General features: G+C 46.0%; 1 protein-coding gene across 4 annotated transcripts in view; it reads right to left on the reverse strand.

The window, feature by feature from the left end:
• Window positions 1–15367, reverse strand: part of DOCK6 (dedicator of cytokinesis 6) — a 98960-nt gene extending 83593 nt beyond the window's left edge. For all 4 annotated transcript variants that reach the window (XM_033173631.1, XM_033173630.1, XM_033173629.1 and 1 more), the window contains exons 1-2: window positions 15238–15367; window positions 3249–3339 (exon numbers count right to left, since the gene is read on the reverse strand). In XM_033173631.1, coding sequence (XP_033029522.1) covers window positions 3249–3339; window positions 15238–15281 — 135 coding nt within the window. In that variant the 5' untranslated portion in view covers window positions 15282–15367. The remainder of the gene's footprint in view (window positions 1–3248; window positions 3340–15237) is intronic.
• Window positions 15368–15611: the final 244 nt, after the last annotated feature.

The raw sequence follows: 15611 nt of genomic DNA on the forward strand, positions 1-15611 counted from the left end.
TCCCCCACAACAAACACTCTGTGAGGTGAGTGGGGCTGAGAGACTTCAGAGAAGTGTGACTAGCCCAAGGTCACCCAGCAGCTGCATGTGGAGGAGCGGAGACACGAACCCGGTTCCCCAGATTACGAGTCTGCCGCTCTTAACCACTACACCAAACTGGTATTCCCCTCTAAAGCGAGAGTCAAGCAGAAAACTGCTCGGGGTCCCTTCTTTCTAGGCACGGGACAAGCAGAAGTGTGGACAAGCTTTCACTTGCTGAAGTTGTCTGGTGTGCATGAATCACTCCTAGCTGTAGTACATAGTAACAAGGATGATAAGGATTTGTCCCAAGGCCTGAGATGGTATTCTCCATTTTATAGACTGGTGTCAGGGATCTGCCCTCCGCGGCCAGGCAAGGTCGTGGTGGGTACAGGCAGCCGCAGCCACTCCTATCTAGTGATACGTCTCCCAGCACTTCATCCAGCACCTCCCCTGGGGAGGAGGAGTTATCCTCAGGCAGCCAGGTGGAGTGTGGGCTCCAGGATGTTGCTCCGGCAGACCCGCTCTGAGGGGGAAACGCCACTTCCATCGCCTGAGCTGCGCAGAGGGGTCAAGAGACCGGGGAGGCGGCACTTTAGGGTGCCAAAATTCCTATGTTGGGGTCGTAGCAGAAAGCAGGCACTTCTGGATTCTTCGAGCGACTGGGCAGTCATGTTTTTTAGGTAGCTCCGCACTGTAAATAGTTTTACACAATAAAACTGTTAAAAGACAAGACGGACTTTGTCGTTACTTGTGAGCAACCCCTTGCGGACCTGACAACTGGGAAACAGATGAACACCTGCCCATGAATCCATGATTCCAACATGTTTCAGGTAAATGGCCACTACTACCACCAAGTTAAACTATGAAAGCTAAGAGAAAAGTGTGTGAATTCCCCCACCCCATCTCTTCCCCTCAGTCCAATAGAGGAGTCAGAGAAATACAGAGGTTTGGGGGCATTTTTTGGTCCTTCACAGAAGCTTCTGACAGAGGCGCCTCCCTTCATCTTGAAGGACAACAACAGGCCTGAGGGAGTTGCAGTTCTTCCAAGATGAAGCTTCAAGAGAATGCAGAAACCAAGGTGAGGAACACTGCAGGGGCTCATCTTTCAGACTAGTAAATTTATTCCAGTTCCCACAACAATGCCCAACTAACCATCACAAAACTGATCTGAGCCGCCACAATACATAGCTCTGCTCTTAAATTATTACAATTACAACATAGTCTAAGTGACCTGTTGAGCGCTATTGTTCAGAGAGGAGCAAGAAGAAACAGGTGCTGTGGGGAGGAGGAGAAAGATCCTTTCCTTTCCTCAAGGGACAACTAACACTGCATGTCACAGGCCACTTGGAAACTGTCCAAATGCAAGCATTTGTTCTTATGACAAATGGCAAAAGCTAAATTTTCTCTCCCTCCCATCTCCACCAACTGTCCTGCTGTTGCTGAGCAAGTGAGAGAACCTACTGAGAAGCTAGGCTCTCTTCTGACACCTTCTCAGGCACAATGAAAAGCCAGGGAGGAATCCCCTGAAAAAGCCAGAGGCTAAATGACACAGAGACCCGCAAGAAGGGAAGAATGGGGAGAGGACACAAGCACAGGGGTCTGGGAGACTAAAACTGTTTTCAGAGACACCCAGCCAAACCCCACCCAAAGGTTTCCAATTTCAAACTCCTTCACACCTAGGAAATTGAAATCCGCCTTGTCCTCACCCAATAGCTGCTTTAGGAAACACTACATAAGGCCACAGATTGATTATTTATTTATTTATTTTAAAGCTGAAACTCCAGAAAATACAGCATAGTCTCTGCAGCTGTTCTGGTCCTTATGCCACCCAGGAAGAACAAATAAAATGCAGCCGATATCAGAGATGCAGCTACTATTTGGATTGGGACTGGAGGTGGACTGGAGGAATAAGGCAACTAATTCATATGTAACCATGGTTCCCCAATAGGCTACTTGAAGAAATGAAAGGAGACATTAGTGGCTCTTATGCTTCTTCCAATTTTCCATCTCAGAAGAGGCCTCAGGTAGGTCTGTACATAACCATAGTGACAGTAAGCCAAAAGGAAATCATGTCTCCCATGAGCAAATATTGGAAGTCAGCAACCCATTGGCAAACAGTAAAGGTAAAGGTAAAGGGAACCTTGACCATTAGGTCCAGTCGTGGACGACTCTGGAGTTGCGGCACTCATCTCGCGTTACTAGCCAAGGGAGCCGGCGTACGGTTTCTGGGTCATGTGGCCAGCATGACAAAGCCGCTGCTGGCAAACCAGAGCAGCGCACGGAAACGCTGTTTACCTTCCCGCTGGAGCGGTACCTATTTATCTACTTGCACGTTGACGTGCTTTCGCAAAGGTAGCAATTAGTTAAGAAATGGAAAGATTTACGACAAAAATGCAGCACACAGTCAAACAACTATGGAACTCACTCCCTGAGAAGGCAGAGGTGGCCACCAACCAGGATGGCTTTAAAAGATTAGAGAAGTTCATTAGGAATGTTTAAATACAGATATCACTTTAGTTCAGCTGGGAAGTGGGACAAAGAGGGAGAGTTCCCCCGCCCCCGCCACAAGTTTAAAGGGACTAAGACATGTCCCCCCAGGCCGACCGGATTGGTCGGCCTGTGGGAGGCGCGGGAATAATCTACCAATCACGCAGGGGCTGGGTTCAGCCCCTACGTGCATGATTGGGTCGTGGTGCCCGCAAATCCACCTCCTGTTGATGTGGAAGTGGCCTTCTTAAAAAAGCCAACCCAATTCTAAATACCGGTAAGAGTACAGTGCTACCTCTGGTTGCGAACAGGATCTGTTCTGGAGCCCCATTCGCAACATGAGCAGAACGCAACACGAAGTGCTGCGTCTGCGCATGTGTGCGCGCGGCACAATTCGGTGCTTCTGTGCATGCGTGAATCGCCGAACCTGGAAGTAACCCGTTCCGGTACTTCCGGGTTTGACGCATTCATATCCCGTGATGAACGCAACCCGCAGAGAACATATCCAGAGGTATGACTGTACTTCTTAAAGCACGAGCAAAATGGTTGTCCCTGCTATATGTTGAATGACTAGCAATTTCTGAAATGCCCTGGAATTGGGCAGTTTCCAAATTATGGTTGTCTGATATTGCCTATTTTCTTTGGGTGAACAGATTTCTTCCCTGTCTTATTAGCCAGATGATGCGGTGTTTTCTGCCAGATCTCCACCCCCCACCATGACACACTACTGAATAACTCACCGACTGTGGGGGGCCACCCCGCTTCTTGGAAAGCTGAGGGGAGCTGCCATATTCTCGGGACACCTGCTTCCTGACTTCAGCTGCCACCGTCCTGTAGGGGAGGAAGAAAACAATAAAACATCCACTTTTCTGGGTCTCAAAAAACTATCCTGAGAGGTATGCCCCCATTGTGTCCCTGGAGACAGTCTGGAAAAAATGGGACCAGAATTTCTGCCCACCCATATTATACTTCCCTAAGAAAGCATTCACTCCAAAAGCTGTCGAATATGAGCAGCTTTTACTGTTATTGTCTGAAAACCAACTTTTAAGGACACCCCAGGTGCAATTATACAAATATAATGTAATAAGAATCAACCTCAGCAACTCATGAAGCACAATCCCTGCAGCAAGAAAATTAGTGTTATTTCACCAACTCCTTCCAGGTCTTCTCTTTACCACCACAAATACCGGTACATAACATAACAACTTACTGAGGCCAGAAAGGCGGGGAGCAGGGGGATCTACGTTGTATCTTGCAACGTAAGAAATTCTTAAGATAGCCATCAAGCAGAAAACATTTCTCGTAAGGAATACTAATAGAAAATGGGGGGCAAGTTTTATGAGCATGAGCCAAGAAGTCCTGAAAGTCCGGTTTGATCCACGGCCAAACTATTGGTTATGTTAATCACATGGTTTGCCCTTAAGTGCACAATGTTCATTTCACAAATAGAAGGTGCAGAGACCTGATCAGGATGGTGACGGTGGTGTGGAGATAGGACATTTCCCTCCCACTGCAACCCGACTATTAACGTGGGACGGGGAAGCTCCCACCGAAACCATATTTTTCCCATATTGCTGACGTAGACCCACTGATTTATTGTGTTTAATCAAACAAATCACTCAATCTCAAAAAATAGTCCTATTAAAATCAGTGCATAGGATTGTGCAGGCCTGCATAGAGACCACAAAGAAGCTACAGCTCTCCAGACTCAACAATCGGCACCCACTGGCCACCAAATTACGTGCTGTCAGATACCTGTTAAGTATCTAAATCCGGCTGTAAATTCTATATATTTTTATTTCTTATGTTCCAAAATGGAACTCAGGGTTGCAATGATTTATTTAATACAGCGGATGTGACCAGCCAAGCTACAGAACTCCAACTCTGAGGCAGATTCAATTTGGCTTTGACGCAGCCCAGTGAAAAATCAGTGCTGGACCCTGTAGAAATTCACTGGAAACTACTTAAAGGGAACACTTTCAGTACCCTCTGGCTTCATGAACAACACTAAAGGCAATAGATAACTGGGAGGCATCATGATGTGCCAGGCACAAACGGGCAGTACAAGCAGAATGGGAAAAGACAAGAGGACTGCTTTTCTCTGCCTTTCAAAGTAGTTCTACAATTATGAAACTGTCATGCAAGATTGGTGCACGTTGTTCTTCCATGAGTTCAGAAAGCCAGCTGTAAGACAAGAGACAGAGAAGTCTTAGAGTCCAAGTGCCTTGTTACTGCAGGGTTTCAGAAAGAAACTCACATCCCGGAGACTACTTCTGCAAGGATCAGCTCAGCTCACTAAATTACTCGGAAAGTGGGCAAAGGCTGCACCTTTGGAAAAGCACCCAGTCTGCTAGCTTCACTGCATGTTCAAATTGCAGCTCATCATTCAACCATTTGAACTACTTTGGGAGGTTCTCTGATCTGACCTCTGTGTCCTCCGACCCATCCCCACCCTCTTAAAGGATACCGGCTGAGTCAGCGTGTGGAAGTACAGTCGTACTTGGTTCTCAAACGCCTTGGTACTCGTACGTTTTGGCTCCGGAATGCCAAAAACCTGGAAGTGTTCCTGTTTGCGAACATTTTTCGGAAGCTGAACGTCCGACGCAGCTTCCGTTTGACTGCAGGAAGCTCCTGCAGCCAAGAGGAAGCCGCGCCTTGGTTTTCAAATGGCTCCAGGAGTCGAACGAACTCCCGGAACGGATTAAGTTAAAGAACCAAAGTACTACTGTACAAATAAACTTATTCAGCATCCATCAGCAGCTCTGTGTAAGAGGGAGGGAGAGAGAACAGTACCTACCATCATTCCTGTCTTCTTTATCACTTTAGTCTTTTCTGGAGGCTCCTCCATAGCCCCATCTTATGTTGCACATGGTGTGGGAGCCCAGAAACCATGCCTAATAACTTTTTGGGGGCCCTGGTTCTCACATTACCTCAGTGGTACAGGATGAAGCCACGAGACAGTAGCTTCCATACCACTTGTGTAACATAGGATAAAGCCACAGGTGAACCACTAAGGGTTTGATAGGAGGCTGGAGCAATCTAAACCTAAGACTTTAAATTGTTCACACTGGTAGATAAAACTGTGGGCACCCAGCTCCACACCAACAAGCCAGGCTTCTTAACCAACTGAAGTCAGAAAACAAAGCAAATCTCAGCACTATTTTAAGGCAGGGCGTGCTTTCCTTTATCAAGACAAATTTCTCAGGGCAGAATTTACACAGACTGAGGGCATATATAGGAGACAGACTTGATTGCCTAAAAAAATAAATAAATTATTAAGCCATGACATTTGTTGGATCCTTAACACAACAAAGATTATCTCTCCTTTTATGGCCTACTAATAATCCAGCCCCATGTTTTGCTCCCGTTTCAAGTCGTTCCAATTATTCTTACATGGCATAATACAAATTAAGAGGCAGACAAGCTAGTAATCGTGAGCAAATCATGGGCTTTCTGTGCCATCTGTGAGGGCCTGGAGTGGGAGAAAAACTAGTGACCACATATAATCTCAGCAGCTTGCTATGGCTATTTTTTTAAAAAAAAGAATATTCCCTATGGTAAAGCTGCACAAGATGAAAATCCTGCGCAGGGTCTGCATCTTCTCTCTCTCTCTCTCTCTCTCTCTCTCTCCCCTCCCCATTCAAAGGGCTTCCAGGGATGGGACAGATTGCTCTTGCCAGAGGTCTAAATGACTCCCCACACCCAGGTAAAATTAAGCCAATGGCTACAATCTCAAAAGACTTGAGTTCCAGCTTCTGAAATCCACACCTTAGTTCCATGACTTCCTGGATACTTTTTTTTTTTTTACTGCATCACACAAAATGCCTGCATGACAGTCTTAAGATCATCTGAGCATTAGGAAGGGGCGGGATATACATTTGACAACAATTGGTGTGGGATGGATTCTCAGTGAGTGAAATAATGGAACAGAGACAGTAAAGACTGCGCAAATTCAAACAAAACAAGGACATCTGAAGAGCTTAACCGGTTTATTGTGGGATCTGTGTTTGTAAACAGAGTAAGAAAGGGCAGAGAATACATCCCATTCCATATTCTAGCATGGCACGCCTTTGGAAACTTGTTCTTAGATCAACAGCAGGAACTGCTTCTCCTCCCCACCACACTCACCATCCCCAGCTAGCATATATTTGCCTCTAAGCAGGCCACTTAAAAAAACAGACAGATGTACCACTAAATCCCCTAACAAGATCAAAGGGCATTTGGAGAAGAAGGGAGAGGAAGCAGGAGGTTGTAAATAAACTGTAATTAAGCGAGAACTTTGCAGCCTGGAAGGAAACAGGCAAGGCCTTAGGTTCTTGGGGACTGGGCCAGGAAACTACCTCACCCTTTCCTTTAGATAAGGAAGTTGCTTTATCAGTGAATCCATGCAGAACAATGCACACAGTTTCCGAGCAGAACAAAAACACCGCAAAGGCACATCACAGACTGGGAATGGTCCAAAAGGCAACCAAGTATAACTGCCTGCTTCATGGAAAGTCCATTGACCCGCACAGTTCCACATCAGACCAGATCACCCTGGGCGCCTGAAGTAATAACATCTCTGAATAATATCCACTGTTTTTTATCCCGCATATACTCCAAAGAGCTTGGAGGGGCACTTTAGCCTTGCAACAAACCTATGAGGCAGTTTAGCGATTGGGCAGGCAAGTTCTCAGAGTACCGTAAAATCTGAACACGGAACAATTATTCTAAGTTTTATGAGTGTGCAGGTAACTCTGATGGCGCTAAGAGGGCTGTCCCTGTAACAGACCAAAGGACCTAGGGATTTGGGCGGCCAAAGCAACCCAGGGTTCGTGAGCGAAGACGGAAGGTCACCATGCACATGAAGATTTCATTAGAGATCTTTTCCCAAGACCTCCCTGTCCCCCAAATACATGTTTCTAACGTTCATGACAACTACAGCTCAAAAGAAGCTCAAAGCAGAGGCCAGCAGGTTCTCTTTCTTCACTGCTTGGCACAGCCCTTGAGCAGATTTCCCCCAATAATCCACTCGCATTACCTGATCAGGAAGTTACAGCCAAATGGCACAATTTCCCTAGAACCCTGAATTTATAGTTTCCAGTTGCAGTGCTGAAGATTCTTTTTTTATTTTCTTTTTTCCTGTTCAGAACTTAATATGTGTTCAAAACAAAACAAAATCCTGGCCTACAGGTCCTGGAGATTAACTCTCCAATGCTAAAGTGAAGGTATTACTACTACATGTTACAGGCATGTATAACAAAACTCCAATAGCTGCTTCTATTAGGGGAAAGCACTATCAGGATGGGGTGATTTGGAGCACAGAAGCATCTGCCGTTTCCCCCCATTCCCCCCAGCAAGGTTCAAGATGAATGTTTACCATCAAAAGCAACCATCTAGAATCTCATGGAAGCAGGTCTCAGGGCCAAATTAGAAGAGATTTTTCAATATAATGAGAATGGATTTTTTAAAAAAATGCATGTTGCATCGGCAAGGAGAGTGGAACAAACACTGAGAGGAAACTTAACATCGCCCTTCCTTGCCACAGTCCTGAAGAAAAGCCTTTTTCTGAAGTTAATGTTTTCTTCCATCGCCAGTGGCACCTTCAGAATTCTCTTCAGGATTACATGGAGGAAAGGGTTACATTCCTTCTATGCACCTGCTGTAATCCTGATAACTATATCTCACACACAGAGGCGCACCAAATCTGATACTATTTGCATTAAATAAATAAAAAAAGCCTGCACTTGAAACACACAGAGTCATTTAACATCATATAACTTCTAGTTTGACCCCCCAGGGAGTAATTGCAGCGGGGGGGGGGGGGGACAGCAAGCAGGGAAAGGGTTAAGCACAACCCACTCACCATCACTTAGCCACTCCAAACACCCCTTTCCCAATATTGGTTTTTTCCCTAACTGCAGTTGCTGGCAGGGTTACCCATGCTTGTAAGTAATGTGTAGCTCTACCCTGAATCAGTTCCTGCTGATTTAACTGCAGTACTGCCCACCCCAAATGGCCTAGAACAATAGATTAGAGGCCATAGGGGTCAAGGTCTGTTCAACCCCCCCAATAAAATATTTGAGGGGGCTGGGCTCCCAAAAAGTTGATGGGCATTGCCATTCAAATGGCATGCAAGCGCTGCATCTTGTGATTGATTATGTGGGGTGGGGTTTACCTGGGCCCCTCCAATATTTTATTCAAGTTGGCACCCCTGTTGGGACAGCAGCCCAACAGTTTTTTGGGGGGGGGCTTGTTTTTGTTTTCTGAGGTGGGAGACTAACCAAAGCCACAAGCCATAAATTATTCCTTGCTTGTGCTGTAGCCTGCCAAGCTGAATAAAGCAAAACATTTTCCAAAGTGACACCTCCACCATGCCTTTGTGTGCTCTAGAGCACTGAGTCAAACAGACTGATGCCTCGTTCATTTCTTCTGCACACACAGGCCTCCCAGAGGGAAAAAGGGTACCACACTCACTAGTTTGACAGCAGCACTTCCCATCCTCAATGCCACTTTCGATTACATTAACTCAAAAGTAACATGATCAAGAAGAACATTATCTGAAGGTGCTACGGGACATTTTTTAAATTTTTATATATATTATCAAGAACAGGGGGAGAATATAGACTCCTCAGCCTTCTCCTTAAAACTATTATTGAGAAACTCCACACACACATACGCTCAGGAAGGAATATATAAGGATATAGATGATATAGCTAAAGGACAGGAAAGAAGCAAGCAAAAAGAACCTCTGGTTTTTCAAGTCTTGGTTTCCAAGTCCATTCCACACAAGGTGGTATTTCAAAGTTCTCTCAACTTTGTCATACTTGAATATCATTCCTGAAAGCCAGGTTAAAGGGCAGTTGAAGTTTCAACCAACTTCCACTGGATTCAAGGCTACCATTCTCAGATTCATATGTAATAATAAAAAGGTAAAGGTAAAGTGACCCCTGACCATCAGGTCCAGTCATGTCCGACTCTGGGGTTGCGGCGCTCATCTCGCTCTATAGGCCAAGAGAGCCGGCGTTTGTCCGCAGACAGCTTCCGGGTCATGTGGCCAGCATGACAAAGCCGCTTTCTGGCGAACCAGAGCAGCGCACGGAAACACCGTTTACCTTCCCGCCGGAGCGGTCCCTATTTATCTACTTGCACTTTGATGTGCTTTCGAACTGCTAGGTGGGCAGGAGCTGGGACCGAACAACAGGAGCTCACCCCGTCGCAGGGATTTGAACGGCCGACCTTCTGATCGGCAAGCCCTAGACTCTGTGGTTTAACCCACAGCGCCAATAATAGCCACCCACAAATTCAGGTTTCTAACTAATGAGAGTCCTGCTATAGGAACAAGGACCTGCTCTAGCACAGCAGGGCTTTCCCCTGCTCCTTGGCATTCGCCTCTGAAATTAGTCATGGTGGGGTCAGGAGAACCCCCAGAAACAGCATGAAGGGGAAGGGGGGATTGTTCCATCTGGCAAGCTAAAAAGGTTTGCACTGACATTATGATTGCCATAGCACTAGGATGAATTCCTCCCCACGTCCAGACTACCTACACTGATTTCATGGCTCAACAAATTCCCCAAGCAACCAACCTTCCAACAGGCTGTCCCACAGCCTGGCCTGGCCACTTTTCCTGCAGTGTTTCAGACACAATCTCAAGGTGGTCAGGATGTAAAAAGCCCCAATGCTTTGTGGAGGCCATCTCTGTCTTCTTCTCCTGCCCCTGCTCAATTAATCTGACCTCAATAACAATACTAGTACTGAACAAAGACACAACTCTCTGAGAAACTGTCAGCCCAATCAATGAGGAACCTCACAGGTTTGTTGCAAGGCTAACTTAACACTCCCACATTTTGGGAGAATGTGTAAGATATTAACACAATTAATAATATTCAGAGACTGTTGTCTTGGGTGTAATCCTCAGATATTAAGAAGAAAGAATTCCAGGATTTTTAAGCAATACCCACTGCTGGCACTCTTGGGTTGAAGGTGAGTTCACATTTTTCCGTCTTTCTGAAATCATTCTCTGCTGTGATAAATGGCTCAGGGCAGACTGCCAGCCCTGAACACAAGAGCTTTATTGCTATATTTATATAGCCGGAAAGGAAGGGAGTTTCTGTCACCAATGTTCACCTCATCCTATAAGCCCGTGTTTCTCAAACCTGTGTCCCCAACTCTTGTTGGACTACAACTCCCATCATCCCTAGCTAGCAGGACCAGTGGTCAGGGATGATGGGAGTTGGACTACAGCTGGGGACCCAAGTTTGAGAAACACTGCTATAAGCTGATAGGGTCCCCTCACTCCTTTTGTCTTCCCTTTCTTTCTCTCTTGGCTCACCTACCTTCAACCACAGACTTAACAGAAAACAAGGAAGAGGTTTGTAAAGGAAAAGAAATTCTCCTAAGGGCAGAAGGCAGATTGCAATTCACTGAACAACTTCTGGTGAACCACCTACCATCTGGTGATTGCTGGGACTCCAGCAAAAGTAAATGAAAATGCTGGACTAGCTGGCCTTGGTTTAATCAAGAAGGTCCTTTTTAAGCAAACGTGAAATATTTGAAATCACAAAACTGGTTAATTAACTGTTAAGAGATCATGAGAGTACCCTCTTCCTTTGTGAATTTAGCATACATCATTGAACCACAGGATCCTAGTTTTTTAAATTAAACAAATCACAACATACATTACTGAAGTCTTAACACCAGCACTTGATCCTGTATATAATGCTATTAACTTGCTTCCAATGCTGCAATCTCAGCTCTTCCATGGACCGCAATAGCTACAAAAACTAACAAAACCAGGCGGTATACACTAGCAGAAACATCATTACTGAAGGAAAGCAAACCTGAAGTTCAACACTATGTGGAACAGGGCAAGAAGGGATTGTGCAAGTTAGTTTACTGTGTAAAGAAGGCACATGATACAGCTCTGCTGTTCAAGCTGAGCAGATATGTCCCTATAAGCTGTCTGGATGGCTGAGTAGATAGGTGAATTGATAGTTACAGTACATAAAATAAACGCTATCAGGTATTTGTGTGCCATAGACTTCCATGGCAGAAAATAGTACAGTGGAACCTCGGAAGTCGAACATAATCCATTCCGGAAGGACGTTCGAATTCCGAAACATTTGAATTCCGAGGTGCAGCTTCCGATTGGATGACAGCTAGGCTTTTTGCAGATCAGAAGCTGTGTCGGACGTTCGGGTTCTGAGTAACATTTAAAAACCAGAACACTTACTTCTGGGTTTTCGACGTTTGGGAGCCGAAACGTTCAGGAATGGAGTGGTTTGAGAACCGAGGTCCCATTGTACAGTCAAATACAACCGTATCTCCTCATCTATTCAGAATTACCCTTGAATACAAAGTCTTGTACCTCAAGGAGTTACAAATTTATTATGGCATAAACTTTCATACACTAGTGTCTACACATCAGATACATCCTAAATTGGCAGTATATTTCACACACTCTTTCTCTCTTTCTCTCACACACACTTACACACACCTCTTGTACTAGGAAAAAAAGAGATCTAAGTCTCCCTATGGAGAATAAAGGTGTACATTCCTCCCTCTAAAGCAACCATTGAGGACCTGTTATTGCACCCATGTTCCTCTACAGGTCTATCACTGGCTTGATAAAGAAAGAGAAAACCAAAAGCAGCCACAGAACCAGAGTACCAGAAATTATTCACCCTCAACTTTTGCCAGCACTGAAGTCACCCTGAGGCTCCCCACAGTGCCTTGTGCTTCACAAACAGGCAACCAGATGCATTTTAGTTATTTGTTGCCCGCTAGCATTTAAGGGAAGAAAGGGTGGAGTGGCAGGGAGAGAGAGAACATTTTGGTTTCAAAAACTGCTGCTCAAGTTTAAATGAGCTGCAACTGGAAGGGCTCACTCAAGAACCACTCAAGCAACAACAATAACCATTAGGCTGCATTCCAAAAACATTAGCTTGAACTTTCCAGTGAGCGGTCAAAAGGGAGCAAAGGCAGGAAACAAATGGGGGGGTGTGTGGAATACATGCAAGAAAAATCATAGCACATCTGCCAAGGCTCCTCCCATCAAAAGGAAGATACTGTTTCCTTCCTTTCCATAGAACACTGCAAACAGCAGAGGGTGGATGGGACTGAGATTTAAACATGCACTGCTACTTATCCACTAAGGATCTGTTCCCACAAACATGTTTCCTCCCACGCCTGCAACATGAGAGCTTCCTGAGAAGTCTCAGGCTTATTCAGGCAGGCACCCTAAAGAAAGAGATTAGCTTTGCTAATCTGAAAGCAAAATTCTCTCTCCTTCCTCTTCAGTATTAAAGTCCAGCTTAATATGCTTTTGGGCTTCTTCTTGGCAAGCCTCCAGCTCCAGACCTTTAGCTCTTAGAATTACAGAAACCATTCTTCTTTCTCAGAATCCCCAAACAAAGGTGCATCCCCAGAAAAACTGAGACCTATTGTAAGCCTGTGCACTCCCCATCTATTTGTCCTCCACTGAAATGTGGAGGACAAGACAGCTTCTGAATATCCAAGACTAAACGTTCTGCCCTGATGTTAGTCTTGCAAGATCCTGAAAGTACCATATATACCCATCTTCCCTATTCTGGAGCCCTCCAGATGTTTTAGCAGCCAAAAACATCTGTAGTTATTTTATTATCAGCTATTTCACTGCTGAAAACGTATCCTACCAATTCATATCGTTAAACATCTACCTATTTCAGAGATCCGCACACTGACATATATGGACAACCTTGATTCTGAATAACACTTTATTCATTCATTCATATTCAGGCTGCCAGTATAGTATGGACATACACATTTTTAGTAGTCTGCAGAAAAACGTTCCCTACAAACAAATGTATGCATGTGCTTTGTTTGCTAAAAAGCTACTTGTTTCTAGCTTTTTTAAAACTTGAAGCTAATTATTAAAAGCTTAGTCTTGCCTTGGCTAGCTAAGAAGCTCCCATTTGTTGTTGTTGTTTTAAAAAAAAACCTTTTAAACTATGTATGTAGTACAGAGCATAGCTGTCAACTTTTCCCTTTTTTTAAGGGAAATTCCCTTATTCCGAATAGGATTCCTCGCAAGAAAGGGGGAAAGTTGACAGCTATGGTACAGAGATGGAGTGAAAGAGAATACCATGTCTTCATCCCCAGTTAACTCCAAGAAAAAGGAAAAATTAAGATATATTGTGTATATGCCATGCTATCAATCAGAATGAGTACACCAGATTGACACTAAAGATCTATAATCTGATTCTGGTGGTATCACACTCTTACCTCCCTGAAAGTTATGTCTGCCTGTCTCCCTACTGCTCCTGTCATGTGAACTCAACCAATTCAAAGTAGTTTCACTTTATGAGGATGGGCGCTGTGGAAGATGATTACACATTCATCTATCGTAAGAATGGGCAATCCGTTTTGCTTCCACCTCCATAAAGGTGATAATCTGCTGTACCCTTGTTTGTAGGGCTGTTGTTCCACCATGAAGTATATTTCTTCTGAAAGGCAAATCAAGTCCTCCCTCTGTTCCGCTACTTCTGGCGGAAAAATGGGAGTGTACAGATGAAGAAGAGACCATTAGAACAGCAACAAGAAAGGGAGTGCGGCAATGCATTTAACAGTTACATATACTGCCCCACTCATTTGTCGTTGAAATATATATTCAGCTTTGAAATGTATTGTTTAACCCTTGCTCCCTCTGTGGCCTCACCCATATTAAAATGTTAATGTGTAAACTGCTTGGGGCAGAGACCTGGCCTTTTGTATTACTCTGTAAACTGAGTAATCCCAAACTGAGGGCAAGATACAGACAGAAGAAAACAGCAGTTTGAATAGGTGAGCACACAAGATCTCATCCTTGTGTTGCACGTGAATTAACCTAGAGCATCTCTTAGCACCTGCTCACACACCCCTCCAGGACCGAACCTATACCCAAAGTGATAGTGTCTGAATGGATGGGCTCACTATTCTTATTCCTCTTTGACCTTACTTTAGCACACACAACCCCAAGACAGGAGTAACTTAGCATCCATTCAGGTAGTCCATGCAGTGGCACTCAGAGCAGAAATAAAAAAGGGCAAGATCAGGGATGATCAATCTTATGAACCACACTTACCTCCCCTACAACATACCAGCGAACCTCAAAAGTCTTAGCAGAAGCTTGCATAGGCATGGAACAATTTCCCGAGGACTAGTTTTTATTCCCCCCCCCCCCCAAATACCAATGAACCACAAACGGCTTAGCGTTAGCATACACAGATAGGCAAGGGAGGAATAACAATAATAATAATTTATACCCACCCCGCCCATCTGGCTGGGTTTCCCCAGCCACTTTTCTGAGGACTAGTAGATTTCATGGGCATTGCCAAGGTTGGGCTTTCATTTGTTTCCGGGAGTGAGGAAGGAGAAAGAGAAATGCAAAGGCAAGGGAACCTTTGGAATCATAGACTCTATATGGAAGGGTAGAGCTGGACGGGACCCAGAGGATCACTTGGTCCAGGCCCCCCTGCAATGCAGGAATCTCAACCAGATCATCCCTGGAAACCTCCAAGGGAGGCGAGTCCGCCACCTCTCGTGGGAGCCTGTCCCTCTGTCGAACAGCTGAGCGACTTAGGGAGGCGGGAGGTCGGGTTAGCCACCCTCACACACACCCCGCTCGCCCCGGGGTAGGAAGCCTCGCCACCCCCTCGACCCCGGTCGGCTGGTGGTGCGCGAGCCCGCCCGCCTTCCCCGTCGCTTGCCCTCCTCTCTCCCGTCCCCCCTCACCGGTTAATGCGGTGCGCGAAGGCCCTCCGCTCCGCAGCCGCCATTCCGCCTTGGCGTCGCCCGCGCCCGGCGCTCCTTCGGCTCCGGGGTGGCGGCTAGCCCGGCGTCCCTCAGAAGGCGGCTGGGCGCCCCTCGGCTTCTCCGGCGCAGCCTCGCGCCAGAGAAGGAGCGGCCGGCCGAGGAGGAGGAGGAGGAGGGACCTCGTCCCCGAAGCCCCGCCTCAGAGGCCAGGGCCGCCCCTGGCGGCTGGGGAGGCCGAGGCAACCCCAGCCTCTCTCTTTCGCTCTCTCTCATTCTCCCGTCTGCCTCGAGCTCGGGGTCGTTGCCTGAGGGAGGACGGGAAAGGCGCGAGGCAGGATGGGGCGGCCTTCCTT

Source organism: Lacerta agilis, chromosome 16, assembly GCF_009819535.1.
Source record: "Lacerta agilis isolate rLacAgi1 chromosome 16, rLacAgi1.pri, whole genome shotgun sequence".
In the NCBI taxonomy this organism is placed as follows: domain Eukaryota; kingdom Metazoa; phylum Chordata; class Lepidosauria; order Squamata; family Lacertidae; genus Lacerta; species Lacerta agilis.